General features: G+C 42.8%; 1 protein-coding gene across 3 annotated transcripts in view; it reads left to right on the top strand.

The window, feature by feature from the left end:
* Window positions 1-424: 424 nt before the first annotated feature.
* TM9SF4 (transmembrane 9 superfamily member 4) overlaps window positions 425-22,319 on the top strand; it is a 55,435-nt gene continuing 33,540 nt past the window's right edge. Inside the window, exons 1-2 of one of the 3 annotated variants that reach the window (XM_054255139.2) lie at window positions 425-455; window positions 8,253-8,409. Coding sequence is in view for 1 of the 3 variants with exons in the window: in XM_002747447.5 (XP_002747493.2) it covers window positions 441-455 (15 nt within the window). In the remaining 2 variants the exon portion in view is untranslated. Of the gene's footprint in view, window positions 732-8,252; window positions 8,410-22,319 lie in introns of all 3 variants that reach the window. The other 2 variants (XM_002747447.5, XM_008995559.4) reach the window with 2 other exon arrangements.

Genomic DNA, 22,319 nt, shown 5'->3' with positions numbered 1-22,319 from the left:
AAACAAATAATTAAATATATAATTACAAATTATTCTTGGAGACGGACTGCTCTTGGATCCCGAGTGTCCACCCTTTCCCTTAAATCAAGATCTCAGATAACCCTGGCAATGGGTCGTCCTGCCAGTAGTAAAGATGGCACCGAGAACACGAGCGCATTTTCACACACCCCTATTACCCACAATGCAGCGGGGGTGGGGGGGCTAAGTTTCTGCCAGGAGCTAATATGGCTTCCAGAGTGACACCGTTCTGTCTTTTCACCTAATCAGCGACCTGACTTTCCTAGACCAGACTGCCGAGCAGAAGCTAAGACTCCTTTTCCCCCCTCCGCTGACTGCCACTACAGGAGCGGTTGAAGCCAGGCGACCACCTTGCGGAGTTAAATTCCGTTATGAGGACCACCACTTCCGCTGACGTCATCACGGCGACACGTGGATCCAAGATGGCGACGGCGATGGTGAGTGAAGGAGACTCCGGGAGCGGGAGCAGGAGCGGGGCCGTCCGGGGTATCCCAGTCTTCCAGCACCCCATGCCTGGCCCTGAGCCACCTCCGGGACCCCTGACTCAGGCCTGAGGGCTACGTCTGACTGGGCTCGTCTCCCCCGAAATCCATCTCCCCGGCCTTGCACCTGCAGTCAGGCTTGTCAGGCCCCGAATTTAAGGCGCCGTTTCGGAGGGAGACCTCGGCTGCTGCCTTCGCCGGTTCCCATTCTACTTTTGGTCTCCGCCCACTGTGAGCCCCATTTTCCAGTTTTCACCTCCCAGCCCTGACTCCTCTGAAGAGCCCCCCTTATTCTCATTCTTGCTTCTCCCCGTTATTTCCAGACCCTGCTCTCCCCGCCTCCCCACCATCCTAACCGGTCCGCAGATGCGACCTCTCCTCTGACCACCCTCCCAGCCCAAACCCTGCCTCAGATCCTTTTCAGAGTCCTGTCTTCGCTTACACTCTTAGCTGTCCCCATCGCGCACCCCTGTTGACTGCTGCTACCCCAGAGCATGCCTTCACCTATTCCACACCCATCTTTCATCCCTAGACGCTTCCCTACCCATCCTGTCTTCTCAGTCAACTCCCTGCTTCTCTCCTAGGGACCTTTTACCCTGTTGGTTCTCAAACTTTACTGTGCATAAGAATCTCGGGGTGTATAGGGGGAGGCGTGTTAAAAATGCAGTTTCCTGAGCAACCCCACTCCCAAAGATTCTAATTCCATAGGGCTAGGTGATGCCCAAGAATCTGCCCTTTTATAAGCACTCCAGTGATTATGGTGGAGGTGGTCTGTGAACTTCGTTTTGAAAAACACTGATAGCTTCACCTCACTGCTCCCCTTCTCATTCCCCAGCATGGCCACACAGCTCGTTAGGGATGAAGGCTCATTATGATGAAGCTATATGTTAGGAGGAAGTCTCTGTGTGGATGAGGGTGGAGGTAAAAGAGCCATGCTTGGAAGTTGGGTCAGAGCTTGCTGGCTCCTGGTGCAGAACCCTGGAAGTAGATCTTTGAAGGACTGGCCCTTCTTCCAAAAGTTTAGATCAAATTCTGCTTTTCAAGATACCAGAACTAAAATTGGAGTCACTTAGTCCAGAATGTTTTTCTGGATCTTCCTGCATACTGACTGCTTCCTCAGCAGATAATTTCATCCTGGGAGTGAATGACAAGGAACACAAAGAGAAAAAGAAATAATTTGACTTTAACAAAGGAAGATTCTGGCTTAAATAATTTGATGTTGGTTTTCTCCAAACGGGTATATTACCGACTTGTAGTTTTCCCTCCTTCTGTTAGCTGACTGAGAACTTACCTTTTGTTGAATGAGGGATTCCTTATTTAGAACTTCAGAGGGAAGGTAAAAAGATTTTAGGGACTTAACTGGTTTCTGTGGTCTCAGACCAGTCTGAACCACGAATGGGGCAAATCCTAAAAGTAATATGTTGAAACCTATACATACGTATATTCCAGTACCACATTCAGAACAAAGATGGTATAAGAACGTAACAGGAACTCACACCCTCTCTTGCTATAAGGAAAACATTGAATAAAGTGGTATTTCCAGCAGCACTGTAAATCCCTACCTTGTTTAGAGACTTTTTTTAAGAGATTATAAGCTAGCAATACATATATGTGGCACACATCTATTTAGTCAACAAATATTTGAGTACCTATTTTGTGCCAGTAACTAGGGGTGTAGTTGTGAATTAGAGGGTCAAGGTCCCTACACTTATGGAGCCTTTCTGGATTGAGGAGACAGGCAGTGAACAAGTAAATACGTGAACAAAATAATGTCGCCGGTAAATGCTGTGAAGACAGCAAAATGAAGTGATAGCAACTAGGGGTGACTGGTGACTACTTTGGATTGAGTGGTCAGAAAGAAGTCTTCTCAGAGGAGGTGACTTGAGTTGAAATGTAATTAACAAGAAGGAACCAGCCAGACAAAGAATGTTTCAAGCAAAGGAAATGGCAAGTGTAAGGGACCGAGGTGGGAGGGAGCTTGGTGTTTTTGAGGAACACACAGAAGGCTGGAGGGGCTGAAGCATGGTGAGGGTTGGGGTAAGAGAGAATGATACAGAGATGAAACTGGAGGGAAGCAAGAGAACCTGTTTTGAGAAGCATGCCTGGAATTGGGATGGACTGCAGTCTACATTTTGTCGTCTTTGGATTGCATTTTGAATTCGACTGTTGTATTAGACTGCTTCTCCTTCCCATCCCATTCAGGTCAGTACTTGAAGGGAGCCAGCTTGTTCTCAGTTGGCCCAGAGGCTGTGGAAAGGAGCTTGGATTTTTAGTCTGAGCACAGTGGAAAGGACAGTGATTTTGCCCAGCATGGTAACTCACACCTGTAATCCCAGCACTCAGGGAGACCGAAGTGGGCAGGTCACTTGAGCTCAGGAGTTTGAGACCAGCTTGGGCAAAATGACAAAACCCTATCTCTACAAAAAAATACAAAAAGAAAAAATTAGCTGGGCTTGGTGGTGTGCAACTGTAGTATTAGCTACTCGGGAAGGTGAGGTGGGAGGATCACTTGAACCTGGGAGATTGATACCAAGGATATAGTGAGCCCTGATCACAGTTCTCCACTCCAGCCTTGGCAACAGAGCGAGACCCTGTCTTGAGAAACAACAGGCCAGTGGCTCACACCTGTAATCTCAGCACTGTAGGAGGGCAAAGCAGGCGGATCAGTCAAGGCCAGGAGTTCGACATCAGCCTGGCCAAAATGACAAAACCCTGTCTCTACTAAAAATATAAAAATTAGCCGGGTGTGGTGGCACACACCTGTAATCCTAGCTATTTGGGAGGCTGGGGCACAAGAATCACTTGAACCCGGGAGGCAGAGGGTACAGTGAGCCAAGATCGTGCCACTGCACTCCAGCCTGGGCGACAGAGTGAGACCGTGTCTCAAGAAAAACCAAAACAAAACTAAAAACACCACCACCAACAAAACCCTGAAAGTACGGTGATTTAGTGTCTGTTGTGCCACCTGGGAGTATTGTACTGAAAACAGTAACTGATTTAAAGTAACTCAGTTACTGAGTATTTAACATACGCAGTGACCCACAGAGGTCAGTTTTTAAAGGGTGCATATGGAGAAACTTCACATCTGGTGCAATAGTGAAAAGGTGTGGAAGCAAATTTATTACAGGGGTATGTGAGTAAGGGGCAAAATGGAGTCACAGACTTGAGTTTCATTGTGTCAGCACTTCATTACACGGAAGTCAATAGTCCCCACACCCTCATACACACCCTCATTTCATAACCATGGGGAGGATGCAGTAGATCTACTTTATGGTGTATGGGTTTCTGAGGTGAGTCATACAGCCAAAGAGGAACTGAACTAGTGGATTCAGGGGTCATGGGAACAGCTGGGTTTTTGGTTTGTCCTTTGTTTTGAAAGTTAGGGTTGTGGGTGCAAGTTTCAAGTGTCGCGTGAGCATTTCCCTTTCTCTCTTTCCTTGGCGGATGGCTCTTCTTCCCCAAGGGTTGGGCTGCCATCTCCCACAACAATGTTAGTATAGTGGGTGTTTCCTGAACCTGCAGGGCAAGACTTAGAAGACAGCTGGTGTAAACTGAAGTTCTCTTCGATTTTCCCGTCTGCTTCCATCCTTAGATGTAGAGTACTCTGTGAAGTTACAGGATACAGAGTTGATTTAGCTAGGTCTGAATTTAGAGGCAGGCTCATGTCTCACTCTTTATGGAAAACGGTTCTTGGGAATATTATTTCATTGGAACTTGGGAAATGTCCATTGAGTACATTTCTGGACGTCACAGGAGTCTGGAAACTTCAGTTTGGAGAATAAAACTCTGTACTTCTCTCACATCATTCATTCATACCGTTTTGGTTTTTATTATAATCTTTTTTATGGATGTAATTCATATGCCATAAAATTTGCCCTTTTCAAGTGTACAATTGAGTGGGTTTTGGTGTATTCCCAGGTTGTGCATACACTAAATGTGATGGTTGTCACCACTGTGTAATTCGGAACATTTCATCACCCCAAAAGGAGAGTCACTCCCTACTCTTGCCTCCCCACAGTCCTAGGCAACTACTAATTTACCTTCTGTCCCTATGGATTTGCCTATCCTGGACATTTCATATAAAGAGAATTCTATATGTGATCTTTTGTGTCTGGCTTCTTAGCATACTGTTTTCCAAGTTGTCCATGTTGTATCATGTATCAGTAGTATCGCATCCCTTTTTATGGCTGAATATTATTCCCTTTTGTGGGTGTACCGCAGCTTGTTTATCCAGTCATCAGTTGATGGACAATGAGATTGCTTTCATTTAATGCTGCTGTGAACGTTCAGGGTCAGTTTTTGTGTGAACATATGTTTTCAGTTTCCTTCGGTGTATAGGAGTGTAATCACTGTGTCAGTTCACACTGTTCTGAAGCTACTTGGGTTTGATCCAGTACAGAAACAGAGGAATGGAATGAATGACATCAAGCTTCCTTTGTGCTAATGGAGGCAATGTTAGTATTCCCTTCAGCCCCAGTCAAAGGCACAGAAACTGGTTTTGTTGTTTGTTATTATTAACTCTGTCGTCCAGGCTGGAGTGCAGTGGTATGATCATAATTCACTGCAGCTTCTACTTCCCAGGCTCAGTTGATCATCCTGCCTTAGCCGTCTGAGTAGCTAGGACTACAAGCAAGCACCACATCCAGCTAATTTTTAATTATATTTTTCCTAGAGATGGGGTTTCGCTATGTTGCCCGGGCTGGTCTTGAACTCCTGGCCTCAAGCAGTCCTCCCGTCTTGACCTCCCAAAGTGCTGGTATTACAGGCATTATTCACCATGCCCAGCCAAAGCTGTTTTTAACAGTGGAATATGGTGCTAATCAAGTTGGATGGTGGAGTCCTGGAACAGAAGGCCAGAGGCCTGAACTCTGCCATCAGTCTTATATGCAGGAAGTTGCTGTCTCTTCTGGACCCCATGTGCAGGTAGACATCAGCTGATTGAAGAAGGAATAGTGGAGCAGGAGTCAGCAGCCTGGGCTTGGTCCCAGCACTGCCACTGATGCATTGTGTGGCTCGGGGCAAATTACTTTGGCTTTGTTAGTTTGCCGTCCACCTACGTCATATGTGAAATTCAGGTTTGGACTTGATGATTTCTAAATTTCAAGTTAAAAATTTTGTAGTTTCGAATACTTGCATTTAAGGTGAGTTTTGCTAATATGCTGTAAAATCAGACTTATTTTGTTTTTTCCATGTTGATGGTCCCTGTGATCTCTCCAGGCTGTTGTGTTGGTTGTATCGACTGTCTCATCGTTCAGGTTTCCCACCTGGCTCGTGTTCTGCAGGAGCTACTGTGTCCTTGAAGCTGAGGTACTGACATCAGGCCTTGGTTAAATGTGCTTCTCTGAGGGGGTCGCTTTAAAGGATTGCCCTTCATCCCCCTCAGGAAGTACAGAGGAGGTCGGGATCACATTAATATTGCCTCTTGGGTTTCTATTTTACAACTTGGACAAACGTCTCCCTTTGATCTTGGCATTAATGAAGCAGGTCACAGAATGTTGGAGAGTGTTGAGTTTTGATCTCTGGGGACTGACAAGAAGGTGGGAAGGACCCAGGATGAGCAGGGCCATCTGGCCACAAATGAATAATGGGAGCCACCTACCACCTCCCAAGTCTGCTTTGATCCCTGAACCATTTGCTGACACTAGAGTTTTCCAAATGGGGCACGGATAGGGATACCCAGGACTTCTCAGCTCCATCTCATTCCTCTTCATTGCTTCCTTCTCTCCCTTCCTAACATGGTTTCTCACCTATGCCTGTTGCATTAAACCGACAGACCTCCCAGGGTTTGAAATCCTGATCTTATGCTTGGTCTGAGAATCTAGGCTAGACTCCCAGCTCTGACACTGTAATTACTTTTGTGACTTTAGACTGGTTATGTGATTTTGGAAAAACTGTTTGCCCTTTTAAGCCTCAACTACCCTATGTTAAAATTTTTTATTGTGGTAAAATATACGTAAGAAAATCTACCACTTTAAGCATTTTCAAGTGTGTGGTTCAGTGGCATTAAGGACATTCCCACGGATGGTGCAGCTGTTAGCACCATTTGTCTCCAGAACTTTTTCATAGTCTCAGTTTTTAAACAAGGATGATACTCTCCTCAAGGGATTGTTGTGATGATTAAATGAAGCATGAGATGAAAGTGCCTAGTACAGAGAGGGCGCTCTGTAACTTTACTCCAAGGTTTGAAGTCCTCCTGAGGTGAGCTGTCTAAGCCTGCTGCTTGGGCTAGCTGAGTTCTTTTATAAATACCCAAGGTGGGGACAGAAGAGCAGTACATTTCTTCACTTTCTGGCCTCAAGTTTGAAGTCCAGTTGCCTTTTGCTTTTTGAGGGTGGTTATTAGTTTCACCTGGACTTCCGCAGCCTGCTGTGCTTTTTTTCCCTAGTCCCAAATTCCAGCTTTGAGTCTTCCATGTCTCTGCTCAACAGCTACGTGTCTGTGGGCTCTGAAATAAAGGCTATATTTTCAGTTTCCTGTGGCTAATTCATTTTTTGTTTTGTTTTGGGTTTTTTCTTTTTTTTTTCTTTTTTTTTTTTCTTGCTCTGTGAGTTCCTTGGTTCCATGGCCCTGCTTGTCAAGTAGTCTCTAGCTGTCATAAGTCTTCATTCACATGCGGTTGGATTCTTGTTAAACTTTAACTGATTGGGTACTTGATTTCAGTTAACTGTTGGCAAACTCTGCCCAAAGCCTTTTGCTTTCTTTCTTTCTCTCTCTTTCTCTCTCTCTTTTTTTTTTTTTTTTTTTTGCTTAATCTGAGGGAACAGTTATTGACATGGTCTTAAATTGGTGACTGTTGCTGGGTGCGGTGCTCACATCTGTAATTCCAACATTTTGGGATGCTGAGGTGGGCAGGTCACTTGAGGTCAGAAGTTCAAGACCAGTCTGGACAACATGGTGAAACCCCATCTCTACAAAATATACAAAAAAAATTTGCTGGGTGTGGTGTCAGGCACCTATCATCCCAGCTACTCAGGAGGCTGAGGCAGGAGAATCACTTGAACCCAGGAGGTGGAGGTTGCAGTGAGCTGAGATCCCACCACTGCACTCCAGCCTAGGTAGCAGAGTGAAGCTTTGTTTCAAAAAAAAATGGTGACTGTCTTTTAGAAAGAGAAGAATGTAGTCTATTAAGGAAAATGCTGCTTTTGCAGTAGGAAAGGCATGGAACAGGAACCAAAAAGGCTCTTCAGATTGGCCAGATGTATTGTTGCTAGTTGATGCTATTTATGGGAAAGGAGATTGCAAGACAGAGGGCTTCAGAAAAGGTCGACTTCTGCTTACAGAGAAATGTGAGTCAATGAAATAATTTTTAGTTCTCAGGGAAACTTCCAATTTTCTGTGGAAGATGTTAATTGTTCACACCTTTTAAACTGGGTGGGGTGAATTTGGAGTGGTTAGGGGTACTTTTTAGTCCTAGCAGCCCTTCATTAGACAGCTGTTTGGGGCAGATGTTTCTGAGAGCCCAACCCTCCCCACCTCCAAGAATACAACAGGGAGGGAAAGACCTTGATTCTTGGTTCTCTTGAGCTTTATAATGTTGCAGGTCACCTGTATCTTTGCCAGTGATGGAGTGTTAGATTACAGCACAAAAGGCTTCTAGATTGCCATCACCTTGTTCCTTTGCGGTCTCATGACTTGCAAATCAAGAAGCAAAAGCAAAATGATGTTGAATGGGCTGGTTCACATCTCTTAGGACTCCTTGCATGGCGGGGAACATGCAGAAGATCATTACTAAATTTTTAATTGACTTTTCAGACTGAACCTCACATGGGAGTTAATGAGACGGAGATGATCAATTAAAAATTAAAAGAAGATTTAAAGGAATTTCCTAAGAAGCAGGTACTTTGCTGCTACTTTGCAGAAAAGAACTGCAGACCAAACATCCTCTGTCAGGCTGTCAGGAATATAGAAGGTGAGGAAGTCGGAATCATAAAAAGTTGGAAGGGTATCCAGGGGTTTTACCAGAGGCCCATGAACTTCTAGTCCTTGATTCTCTCTGTATTGGAATATTTTTTCTGAGAGCAATATCTGTAGCTTTATTAAGTTTCTCAGAGGGATTTGTGACACCCTCTCCAAGATTAAAAATCGCTGATCTATCTGCTTACCCACAATCCTGGTGCCAGAACCCCCCCTCATAATTCTTACCTTAGATATCCCGCTCTCTGCACATCTTCAGTGGAACTCATCCAGGTATTTTCAGAGGCAACTCATTTCCTTCGCTTCTTAAAATACAAATGAATAGATATCTTTATTTTTATTTTTTTAATTTTTTTAGAGACAGGGTCTCACCCTGTCCTCCAGGCTGGAGTGCAGTGGTAGAATCATAGCTAACTCTAATTGCAGCCTCAGACTGGTGGACTCAAGTGATTCTCCCACTTACAGACATTAGCTACTATGCCCAGCCTAAATGTTTTTTTTTTTTAATTTTATTTATTTATTTATTCATTATTTTGAGACAAGGTCTCACTCTGTTGCCCAGGCTGGAGTGCAGTGGCGTGATCTCTGCTCACTGCAGCCTCTGCCTCCCCAGCTCAAGTGAACCTCCCATCTCAGCCTCCAGAGTAGCTGGGACTACAGGCGAGCACCACTGTTCCTCACTAATTTTTTGTATTTTTTTGTAGATACGAGGTTTTGCCATGTTGCTCAGGCTGGTCTCAAACTCTTGGGCTCAAGTAATCCACCTGCCTTAGCCTCACAGAATGCTGGGATTACAGTCGTGAGCTACTGTGCCCGTAAATGTATTTATTTTTAATAAGGTGTATCCATGTACATAGAAAAAAGTATTAAAAAGCCATAAAAGTATTAAAACATTAATGGTGTACGCCATAAATATATTCAGTTTTTATTTGTCAGTCTTTTAAAAGCTATAAAATGGACCAGACACAGTGGCTCATACTTGTAATCCCAGCACTTTGGGAGACTGTATTGCTATAAAGGAGTACTTGAGGCTGGGTAATTTATAAAGAAAAAAGGTTTATTTGGCCGGGTGTGGTGGCTCATGCTTGTAATGCCAGCACTTTGGGAAGCTGAGGCGGGTGGATTACTTGAGCCCAGGAGTTCAAGACCAGCCTGAGCAACATCACGAAACTCACTCTCTACTAAAAGTACAAAAATTTGCTGGGCATGGTGGTACACACCTGTAGTCCCAGCTTCTTGGGAGGCTGAGATGGGAAGGTCACTTGAGCCTGGGAAGTTGAGATTGCAGTGAGCATCACTGTACTTCAACCTGGGTGAGACCCTGTCTCAAAAAAAAAAGACCCTGTCTCAAGTAAAAAGAGGTTTATTTGGTTCATGCTTCGTCAGGGTGTGCACAAAGCATAGTGCTGGCCTCTGCTTCTGGTGGCAGAAGGCAAAGGGGAGCTAGCATGTCACATGGCAGTGGGGTGGCCAATGGAGAATATGAGCACATGTGGATGTTCGCCAGGCTCTTTTAGACAATCAGCTCTTACATGAACTCAGTGAGTGAGAACTCACTCAATACTGAGAGGGCAATACCAAGCCATTCATGAGGGATCTACCCCTGTGACCCAGGCACCTCCCACCGGGCCCTACCTCCAACATTGGGGATTACGTTACAACATGAGATTTGGAAGGGACAAACATCCAAACTATATCAGTGACTACCATTTTATATCCCTGCCAACGATATATGAGAGTTTCCTTTTTCTCCACATTCTGGTCCACACTTCTCTGTGTTTTGAGTTTAGCCATTCTAGCAGGTATGTGGTGGTACCCCACTGTGGTTTTGGTTTATATTTCCCTATTGACAAATTATATTAAATATCTCATATGCTTATTAGCCATTCATATATCTTCTTTGGTGAATGTCTATACAAATCTCTTGTCCATTTTTTAATTAGATTGTCCTTTTTTTGTTAAGTTTTAAGTGTTCTTTGTATATTCTGGATACAAATTCCTTATCAGATAATGTGATTTGCAGAGAATTTTCCCCTAATCTCTAGCGCCTCTTTTCATTTTCTTAGTGGTATCTTTGGAAGTGTAAAAGTTTTTAATGTAATTTTATTTTTTTTACCTATCAAATCTCAATTTTCCTATTTATTTTTGCATTTTAGGTTTTGGGGTACATGAGAAGAACATGCAAGGTAGTTGCATAGGTACACATGTGGCAGTGTGATTTGCTGCCTTCCTCCCCTTCACCTATATCTGGCATTTCTCCCCATGCTATCTCTCCCCAACTCCCCACTCCCCCCGCTGTCCCCCACTATTCTCCCCAACCGACCCCTGTGTGTGATGCTCCCCTCCATGTGTCCATGTGTTCTCATTGTTCAACATCCGCCTATGAGTGAGAATATGCGGTATTTCATTTTCTGTTCTTGTGTCAGTTTGCTGAGAATGATGTTCTCCAGGTTCATCCATGTCCCTACAAAGGACACGAACTCGTCGCTTTTGATTGCTGCATAATATTCCATGGTGTATATGTGCCACATTTTCCCTGTCCAGTCTATCATCAATGGGCATTTGGGTTGGTTCCAGGTCTTTGCTATTGTAAACAGTGCTGCAGTGAACATTCGTGTGCATGTGTCCTTATAGTAGAATGATTTATAGTCCTTTGGATATATACCCAGTAATGGGATTGCTGGGTCAAATGGAATTTCTATTTCTAGGTCCTTGAGGAATCACCACACTGTCTTCCACAATGGTTGAACTAATTTGCACTCCCACCAGCAGTGTAAAAGTGTTCCTATTTCTCCACATCCTCTCCAGCATCTGTTGTCTCCAGATTTTTTAATAGTCATCATTCTAATTGGCGTGAGATAGTATCTCAATGTAGTTTTGATTTGCATTTCTCTAATGACCAGTGATTATGAGCAAAGTTTTTTAATTTTTATGAAATCTAATTTATTTTATATATCTGCTCACCGCAACCTCCGCCTCCTGGGTTCAGGCAATTCTCCTGCCTCAGCCTCTCCAGTAGCTGGGATTACAGGCACGCGCCACCATGCGCAGCTAATTTTTTGTATTTTTAGTAGAGACGGGGTTTCACCATGTTGACCAGGACGGTCTCGATCTCTTGACCTCGTGATCCACCTGCCTCGGCCTCCCAAAGTGCTGGGATTACAGGCGTGAGCCACCGCGCCTGGCCTATTATAATTTTTTAATGGATTCTGGTTTTGGTGTTGTATCTAAGACATCTTTGCATAACCCAAGATCACAATGATTTCTTATTTTTCCTTCTAGAGGTTTTTTAGTTTTAGCTTTTTTGTTTAGTTCTGTGATCCATTTTGACTTAATTTTTGGGTGTATGTTCTGAGATTCCATGTGCATATGGCTACCCAATTGTCCAAGCATTATTTTTTGAAAAGACTTATTGTTTTTCTATTGAATTTGCTTTGGCAGCGTTGTTGAAAATCAATTTACAGCTGGGCGCGATGGCTCACGTCTGTAATCACAGCACTTTGGGAGGCCAAAGTGGGTGGATCACCTGAAATTGGGAGTTCGAGACTAGCCTGACCAACATGGAGAAACCCCATCTCTACTAAAAAATACAAAATAAACCAGGTGTGGTAGCCCATGCCTATAATCCCAGCTACTTGGGAGGCTGAGGTGGGAGAATTGCTTAAATCTGGGAGGCAGAGGTTGCCGTGAGCTTAGATCAAGCCATTGCACTTCAGCCTGGGCAGTAAGAGTGAAACTCCATCTCAAAAAGAAAGAAAGAAAATCAATTTACTACAAATGTGAAGATTTATTTCTAGACTTTTAATTCTGTTCCACTGAGCTATATGCATATTCTTACCACACTGTCTTGATATTTTAGCTTTATAATAAGTTTAGAAATTATGAGTGTAAGTCCTCCAATTATGTTTTTAAGGTTGTTTTAGATGTTCTGGGTCCTTTGTATTTTTATATAAATTTTAGGATCAGCTTGTCAGTTTCTACAGAAAAACCTGCTGGAATTTTGGTAAGGATTGCATTGAATCTATAGATCAATCTGGGGAGAACTGACATCCTAACAATACTGAGTCTTCCGGTCTATGAACATGGAATATCTCCCCGATTATCTTCTTTCATTTCTCTTGGCAATTTCAGAATTTTCAATATGCAAGTCCTTTTAAAATATATATTCCTAAATATTTTATTCTCTTTGATACTAAACGGAGATTTGTTTTTAGTTTTATTTTTGGATTGTTGTTGCTAGTATGTGGAAATACAATTAATTTTTATATATTGATCTTGTGTCTGTCCTTGCTCAACTTGCTCCCCTCCCCTCCCCTCCCCTCCCCTCCCTTCTTTTCCCTTCCTTTTATTAGATCTAGTAGTTGTTTTGTGTAGTCCTTCTGATTTTCTAGATACACGATCATGTGATCTGAAATTAAAAGCACTTTTTGCTTATTTCTTTTAATTTTTTTTCCCCTATGCTTCTTCAGGGAGGCCCTTCATTATTAATATATTTGTTTTAGTGCACTGGCTTGTATATAGTGTTGAATGGAAATGGCAAGAGTAGGCATCCTTGCCTTGTTCCTGATCTTAGGGGAAATAATTCAGCTTTTCACTACTGAGTGTGATGTTGGCTGTGGATTTTCATAGCTGCCCTTTATCTGATTGAGGAAGTTCCTTTCTAGTCCTAATTTGTTGAGAGTTTTAATGATGAATATGTTGGATTTTGTCGAGGGCTTTTTCTGCATCTATTATAATGATCATATGGTTTTTGTCCTTTATTCTATTTAGCTGGTATATTACATTAATTGATTTTCAAATATTAAGCCAACCTGGGATAAACACCACTTGGTCATGATATATAAACCTGGATTCAATCTTCTAATATTTTGTTAACAATTTTTTCATCTGTTCATCATAGTCATGAACACACAGGATAGGTGTCTGTAGTTTTGTTTTCTTGTGATGTCTTTGCCTGGCTTTGGTACATGGTTCTTAAAAATTTATTTAGACTCTTCAGGGACCAGGAGAAGCCTGGAGAAAAAAAATAATAGAAAAAAAAAATCTTTAGCCAAGTGAGACAAGGCTATACACAAACCATAACCCTACTGTGCCTCTTTTTTTCCTACGTAATAGCTTATGGTGGCAGTCCCTCAGTAACAGTTCGACCTTCTGTTTAAGTATGTGTTGCTAAATTACCCTCCCTAAAGACTGTACCAGTTTACCTACATCTAGAGCAATCATGCTTTTTGAAGCTTTATAATGTTGATAAGCAAAAAATGAGATGTCATTAATTTGACTGACAGTTCTTAAATTATGAATGATGCTGAGCTTCTTTTTGTGTTTGGCCATTTGAAGTTTTTTTTTTTAACTGTCCATTCATATTTCTTTTGGATTATTTGTCCTGTATCAGTTTCTAAGTGCTCTTATGTATTGAAGAAAGTATTTCCTGGTCAAGTGTGTTAAATGTTTTTACCTAAACTGTCTTTTTCTTTCTCTTTGGTGTATTTTTAAAATTTTCCTTATATATTTATATATCCTTTTTTTTACATAGCTTCTGGATTTTGCTTCATTCTTAGGAAACTTTCCACAAGATTATTGAAAAACATATCCATATTTTCTTCTAATACTTCTATTTTAATTATACTTGTAAGTCTTTATGTTCTTTCTACTGGTATCAAACAGTCTGGATAGCTCTTTAGCTCATGCCTTTTCTCTCTCTGTGTGTGTGTGTGTGTGTTTTTAAGAGAGGGTCTCCCTCTGTCATCTAGGCTAGAGTGCAGTGGCACGATCATAGCTCACTGCAACCTCAAACTCCTGGACTCAAGCAATCCTCCTGCCTCAGCCTCCCAAGTAGCTAGGTCTGCAAGCACACTTCACTGTACTCGACTTTTAAATATTTTGTAGACAGGGTCTCACTATTTTGTCCAGGCTGTTCTCAAACTCCTGTCCTCAAGTGATTCTCCTGGCAAAGTGCTGGGATTGCAGGTGTGAGCCACCATGCCTGGCCTGTAAGCTCTATATTTTAATGTGTAGTAGAACTAGTCTGCCTTCATTATTCCTCTTTTCAAAATCATCCCAAAGTATAGGGCAAATACCAGATTGACTACAATGGTTTGTTAAAAGAAAGGCATTGAATTCGGGGAGAGACAAGGGAGATGAACAATCAGGGAGGAAAAGAATTGGAGAGGGATGGTCAAAGGAGAAAAGTAAACAGTTCATCTGTGGCAGTACAGTTCTTCTTGAACACCACAAATCGTGACCCCAAACTGTCTCTAAGCATGGCTCCCAGCCTGGTGACAGACCTCTGATCACTTGGCTATGCCAATTTGGGTACAGCTGGACTTACTTCACTCTGCAGATAACTTGCTGTGTGACTGTGGGTCTGTCACTTTCCCTCTCTGGTCTCCTGGATTATATGACTCCTGAAGTTCTTTTAAAAACTTTTTTTTTTTTTTTTGAGACAAAAAATCTCTGTCACCCATGCTGGAGTGCAATGGTATGATCTCGGCTCACTGCAACCTCTGCCTGTCAGGTTCAAGCAATTCTCCTGCCTCAGCCACCCCAGTAGCTGGGATTACAGGTGCTTACTACCACACCCAACTAATTTTTGTATTTTTAATAGAGATGGGGTTTCACCATGTTGGCCAGACTGGTCTCGAACTCCTGACCTCAGGTGATCCACCCACCTCAGCTCCCAAAGTGCTGGGATTACAGGCATAAGCCACCACACCTGGACCTAAAAATTGTCTTTTTGACTCTATCAAACCCAATTTGGAATGGAACTTTGCCCTGTTTGTTCTACTTTTGAGTTACTTGGGTTGATAAAATGTTGAATATTTCCGAGGAAATTGTGAACTTCTTGAGCTTCAAGGGAGGTCATGAGACTTCTGATTCACTCTGTTAATCAGGGCAGAGACCTCCTCTGCCACCTCCTCCCATGGTCACTCAGCTCTCAGTGACAGCTTTTCGCTGGCTACATGGCTCTCCTGTTAGAAGAGCCCTTAGAGCAGACCTGCATCTCCCTTGCAGTGTCCTCCTCGATTCTGCTTTCTTATACAACCCAAAACAAGGCCGCCCTACCTTAGCAAGCATCTACTATGGGCCAAGTGCTCTGTGAACTTTATTTAATCTTTACCACCATCACCCTACCATGAGGTTCGTAGTATTTTCCTGTTTTACAGATCAAAAACCAAGACTCAAAAGAGTTTTTAAAACTTACCCAAAGTCACGCAGCTAGAAAGTGCTAGGTGTGGGATTTGAAGTCATACCTGTATGGCCCTCAAAGCTTGTGCTTCTTCCAGTACACCAGTGGTTTTCAAAGTGTGATTTCGAGAGCAGCAGGATCTCCTGGGAACTTGGTAGAAGTGCACATTCTCAGGTCCTGCCCCGATTCAGGTGTGTTAGTAAGCCCTTCTGGTAATTTCCAGGTATGCTCAAGTTTCACCACTGCATGCCATGGCATTCTGCTTCTGCACCTGGCTGCTGCTTCTCTTCACATATGACCAAGAATTTATAAGCAATTTCTCTTTTCTTTTCCTTTCTTTTCTTTCTTTCTCATTCTTTCTTTTCTTTCTCTTCCTTTCTCTTTCCTTCCTTCCTTTCTCTTTTCTTTTTTTTTTTGAGACAGAGTTTTACTCTGTCACCCAGGCTGGAGGGCAGTAGTGTGATCATGGCTTACTAACTCAGGTGATTCTCCCACCTCAGCCTCCCTAGTGGCTGAGACTACAAGCACGTGCCACCACGCCCAGCTAACTTTTTGTATTGTTGGTAGAGATGGGGTTTCAGCATGTTGCCAAGGCTGGTCTCAAACTCCTGGGCTCAAGCAGTCCATTCACCTCTGCCTCCCAAGGTGCTGGGATTATAGGCATGAGTCAGCCTCCGCACTGGGCTAGATGATTTCATTTATCCTCATTAGGTATCAGATCTAGGACTGGACATTACTATGTCTCCAGAGCGGAAGCGTGCTCTGCAGCACCCTTACACACACACACAGTAGTCAGAGTGATCTTTGAAACTGCAGATGTGATTTATTCCTTTTCTACTTAAAATTCCTCAGAGTCTCCTCACTGCACTGAGAACAAAGCCCAACACTTGCTACTCATAGGATGGTCCGTGAACCAAAAGTGTCATCATCACCTAGGAGCTTGTTAGAAATGCAGAGTCTCAGGCCACGCACAGACCTGCTGAATCAGAATCTTCATTTTAACAAGGTCACCTAGTGATTTAAATGTATATTAAACTTTGAGAAGCACCAGCCTATACATTATCTGTCAAAAGCTCATAGTTGCCACCAGGCCTGAGAGCCTGTGTTTTGCTCTTCCTGGAACCCTTCTCTCCCCACCCTTCAGGTCTCAGGGTAGACTTGAGTTCTTAGATTTGCACTCCTTCCCTGCCCCAAGACTGGGTATATTGCTGCTCCCATGTACTCCCCAATATACTGTTCTTAGCCAACCTGCTGAGAGCATCTGGGACCTAGTGTTGTGATTGGCTGATGGCTCGTCTTGTGTCCTCCCACCTAGATAAAAAGCCTGAAAGTTCCATGTGGGCATGTATTCTTTGAGGCTGGCACAGTGTTTGACACATAATAGGTGCTCAGTAGATAGTTGGTGAACTAATTTCTGTACTGGTTTGAACATGGGCTTTGGGCTTTGCTGGAGTATGAACCCTGACCCAGATACTAAATCCTGGTTAATCTTAATACTAATCAGTGGTCAATGCTAATCCAGAGAACCTGTCTGACTCTCAGTTTCCTCATCTGTGAAATGGGAATAAGAGTCCTTACCTCAGAGGATTGTTTTCATTGAGTTATTCCATGGAAAGGACTAGAACTGTGCTTAGCACATATCAGCATTCAGTAAATGTTAACTGCCGTCGTTGCAGTCTCATCATTTGTAATGCAAGTCATCTGCCTGAAAAGAGCATCCTTGTTCCCCCACATTCTGGCTGGATGTCCTTGGGCAAGTTACTTAATCTCTGGGTCTTAGATTAACACCATCTACTAAATGGTGACCAGAATCTCCAGGTAGCTGTAGTTGTGAGGATAGCATAAATCAGTGTTTGTCAGTGCTTAGCAGGGTGCAGGGACTTGTGCAGTGAGTTACCCTTAGCAGGGTAAGTGGAAAGAAGGGACCAGGTTTGTCACAATGCCTTGGACTCAGGAGGTGCTCAGTGACTCTGGCTTCTTGTTTTTTTGGTGGTGTTTTCCTGCTAGGGTATTCTCGTTGTGCCTTTTTGGTTTTGTTTTTTCTGTGTGGACTTGCTCCATTGGTTCGAGACTGAAACAAAAGTGTACTAAGTCTTTCAGGATTTGCTTTTCATTCCTCTGCAACCTGAGCTTCGCGGAGAGCCCTTGAGTTCCCTAGGGTGGTGTCTCTCAACCAAACCTGGAGGATTCTGTTTCGAAAGAAGGTAGAACTGCTTAGACTTAATTGGCTTGATAACCAGAGGAGATTGTGATCCCCTGCACTGGTTTCAAATCGCATATCAGATGAGACAAAAAGGTCTGGTGTCCAGCTTCTAAGGAGAAGGCATTCAGAACACAGGTTATTGATGAACAAGAAGTAATGATAATCATACCTTACATATAAGGGTTGTGGTTACTGGTTATTAAATGCTTTCAAATCCATGTTCTTTTTTGAACTCCACTTCTACATGAATGAATCCATTCTACATGAATCCATCCTAGTAAATGAGGACACAGCCTAGCAAAGTTGAAGTTCATTGCCCAGTGCTGCACAGCTGAGGGGAGGATATAACTCCCTGTCTTTATTTTGGGGCTCCAGGCTCAGTGCTTTCCCTAGCATATGACAGCCACCCTATTATTGGTTGTCAAGATGCAGGGGTTTGGTTTTGGTTTTTGTTTTTCATTTTTTGTTTTTTTGTTTTGTTTTGTTTTTTTGAGATGGAGTCTCACTCTGTCACCAGGCTGGAGTGCAGTGGCACAATTTTGGCACACTGCAACCTCCACCTCCCAGGTTGAAGCAATTCTCCTGCCTCAGCCTCCTGAGTAGCTGGGATTACAGGCGCCCGCCACCATGTCAGGCTAATTTTTATTTTTATTTTTGTATTTTAAGTAGAGACAGGGTTTCACCATGTTGGTCAGGCTGGTCTCGAACTCCTGAACTCGTGATCCACCTGCCTTGGCCTCCCAAAGTGCTGGGATTATGGGCATGAGCCACTGCACCTGGCCTAATGCAGTTTTAAATCTAGTCAAAGAGAAATACCGCTACATCCCTTCTAAGAGGTTTATATCATCTGGGATAGACACTTCTACCTAAGCAGTGGTTTTTGGCCCTGACTGCACTTTAGGATGACCTAGAGCAGTGCTGCTTAAACTTTAACTTGGGAACTTGCGAAATGCAGATTCTTATTCATTAGTTCTAGGGTAGGGCCTGAGATTCTACATTTCTTTTCTTTTTTTAAATAAAATTTAGGGGGTACCAAGTGCAGCTTTGTTACATGGGTAGATTGGGTAGTGGTGAAGTCTGGGCTTTTAGGTAACCATCACCTGAATAATGTACATTGTATCCAGTAAGTAATTTCTCATCTCTCACCACCCCCACCCTTCAGAGTCTCCAATGTCTATTCCATACTGTATGTCAATGTGTACACATTATTTAGCTCCCACTTATAAGTGAGAACTCACAGTATTTGACTTCCTGTTTCTGAGTTGTTTCACTTAATGGTCTCCAGTTTCAACCATGTTAATGCAAAAGACATGATTTTATTCTTTTTTATGGCTAAAGAGTATTCCAGTGTGTGTGTGTGTGTGTGTGTGTACATATATATAGTATCCCAAGCCCTAGGTCTCCCTGGAGACTCAGAAAAAGTGGGAGGTGCTGCTGGAAAGGCACTGGGGCCGGCAATTGCAAGTTCCTCCATACCAAGCTAGGATTACTCTAACCTCAGTGTTCAGAACAGTGATGTTTTCTTTCCCCTCATTTATTATTTAAGTGGTATAAATACTATATAATCGTCTCAGAAAATTAGAAAATATAGATACACAAAAAAGGAAAAAAGTTTATCACTAAGATAATACATTTTGCCTTCTATTTTTCCAAAGATAACTTTAAAAAAGGAATCCTGCCATATACTGTTATAGCCCCTGCTTTTACTATGTAAATTTAAAGTTTGAACATTCTTACTCAAGAAACTTATTGGCTGGGTACAGTATATCCCAGCACTTTGGGAGGTCGAGGCAGGATTGCTTGAGCCCAGGAATTTGAGACAAGCCTGGGTAATATAGGGAGATGCCATCTTTACAAAAAATTAAAACATTTGTAAATTTTTGGTGGCATGTGCCTGTGGGCCCAGCTACTTGGGAGGTTGAGATGGGAGGATCCCTTGAGCACAAGAGGTCAAGCCTGCAATGAGCGGTGATTGCACCACCGCCCTTCACCCTGGGCAACAGAATGAGACCCTGTCTTAAAAAAAAGAAACATATCATTTTCAGGGACTATGTAAACGGACATATAATAATTTAACCTCTTCCACTAACATTTCTTATTTTACTATTGTTAAGTAATGAACTTTTTTTTTTTTTTTTTGAGATCGAATCTCACTTGGTCACCCAGGATGGAGTACAGTGGTGTGATCTCAGCACACAGCAACTTCTGCCTCCTGGGTTTAAGCAATTCTGCCTTAGCCTCCTGAGCTGGGGTTACTGGCATGTGCCACCACACCTGGCTAATTTTGTATTTTTGGTAGAGATGAGGTTTCACCATGTTGTCCAGGCTGGTCTCAAACTCCTGACTGAGCTCAGGTGATTTGCCCACTTTGGCCTCTCAAAGTGCTGGGATTACAGGCGTGAGTCACTGCACCCAGTCAGTAGTGAACTATTTTAAAGAATACTGTTGGTGAACACCCTTTCATGTACACATTTTGGCATACTTAACATATTTTTCTTGACATGCCTAGAAGCAGAATTACAGAGTCACAGAGTATGTACTTGGGGGACGTTTAGATACAGAGTGCCAGATAAACCCGCTGAAGCGTTCCAGTTTATAATCCCTACAGCTATGTGAAAATGCCAAGACACTGACATTTTAGTACCTAAAACAGTGTCATTGGATACAGTCGTTAGTTCTAAGTTGACCTTCTGAATTGCTTTTGGTTGCCAACTTAAGCATTATATTCAGATTCTACCATGTTACAAAACATGTTTTTCATCTCTTGATCACTGTAAGATAAATTGGTTTGTGGTTTGTTGATACTATCTTTGTGTAAGGATTGTCTTTCTACGTTGTTTTTCAAAAGTTCAAGGTTGAGGTTTTTGTTTTGTTTTGTTTTTTAGCAACTTTTGGGTGGCAGTTTATGCCCACAATACAGGATTTGCCTTCTTTATATTTTGGTTAACTGGAATTCAGGCACAGGGGAATTAGAGGAAAAAAGAGGGCAGGGTTTCTTTCAATCACATGACACACATGCATTCTAACCAATGACACATGAGGGCTGGCAGAGGGTTTCAACGAGGAAAGGCCAGAATCTTCATAAGGCTGGTCAGGTGGAGGAGATCCTCTGACACAGAGGAAATCAGGTGCTGTACCCGGCCTGCAGTTGGTAGGCTCTCCATCACTACTCAGAGAAAGAAGAAAGATCGATTTGTTTTTGTATTCAAGCCAATCCATACTATGAAACCCTCCCTTTGTATTTGCATAAAATGTCTCTAGAGGGATTTTCAAGGAACTGGTGATAGCAGTTGTCCGTCGGGACATGGAGTGGGAGGAAGATTTACTTTTCATGGCATACCCATTTGTACTGCTCGAATTATTTACTGTAATTTACTTTTTCAAAAAAATATTCACACTAGTGGCTTTTAAAAATCCTTATTCATTTATGGTTCTGCAAGATGTTAGCATTAGGGGAAACTGGGTGAAGAATGTATGGGAACTCTCCATAGCATCTCTGTGACTCTTCTGTTCATCTAAATTTACTTAAAAATAAAAAGCTTTTTTTAAAAAAGGACGGGGGAAAAAATACTGTCTTCCTATCCAGAATCCTGCCCCATGAGGCAATTTACCTACTAGTCTTGTCATTTAAAGATTTTCCTGCTCTCCAATTCATCTGGCCTCCTGATTGCCAAATATAATACACGTGTCTTAACCTCGGCACTGTGTTTATTGGGGTCAGACTTTCATAATGAACGTCGTCTGGCAGATACTTGTAAACATTCACAACAAATCAGAGGAAGAACTCCATGAATATATTGCTTAAAAGACTGACCAAGCTGTGTGTCTACAAAAAGTGTACTGAATTCAGAACCTTGTACAAATTCAGAAACTCGTAAAGCCATTTTTTTCCTCAACTTGTAGTTCAGGTAAAAGTACAGGTCAGTGTACATTTTTGGCAAGCCCCCGCCCTCAGTGATTGTGATTTCCTATAAAGCTGAGTTTCACAGAGTCATCAGAGAGAGAGAGTGAGTGTGTGTGTGTGTGTGTGTGTGTGTGTGTGTGTGTAGACAGGTGATCAAGAGGCTGTGGCCAGTGTCCAGGTGGGAGGAAATAAGCATCTGAAATGCAGCAGCAGTGAAAGGCTGGGGAGAGCCTTTCACAGTCAAATGCAGAAACTGACTTGAGTTGGTGATTCAGACATGTGGAAGACAAAAGTTCCTTGTTCAGACCAGAGAGAGGGAAGAAAGTCCGGCAGCTCTTCTAGTTCCTTGCAGGGGTGAAGCACTATTATTAAGGGAAAGAGATGCAATGGACCTTTCTTGCCTATGATTCCCAGGTGCCTATGCTGCATGCAGATATTTCCTGAGTGCCCATGCTGTGCCAGGCACTGTTCATGGTGCTGCTCCCACAGAGATCACATTAAAGTGGAGGGGACATGCAATACACAAACAAACAAATAGATATAGTTCATATCAAATAGATAAGTCCATGAGGAGAAATAGATAAGGGGCTAGAGAAATGGATAATGGGAGCC

Source organism: Callithrix jacchus, chromosome 5, assembly GCF_049354715.1.
Source record: "Callithrix jacchus isolate 240 chromosome 5, calJac240_pri, whole genome shotgun sequence".
NCBI classification, from domain to species: Eukaryota; Metazoa; Chordata; class Mammalia; order Primates; family Cebidae; genus Callithrix; species Callithrix jacchus.
The sequence above is the reverse complement of the archived record's forward strand: the minus strand, read 5'-3'. Positions and strand labels throughout refer to the sequence as shown.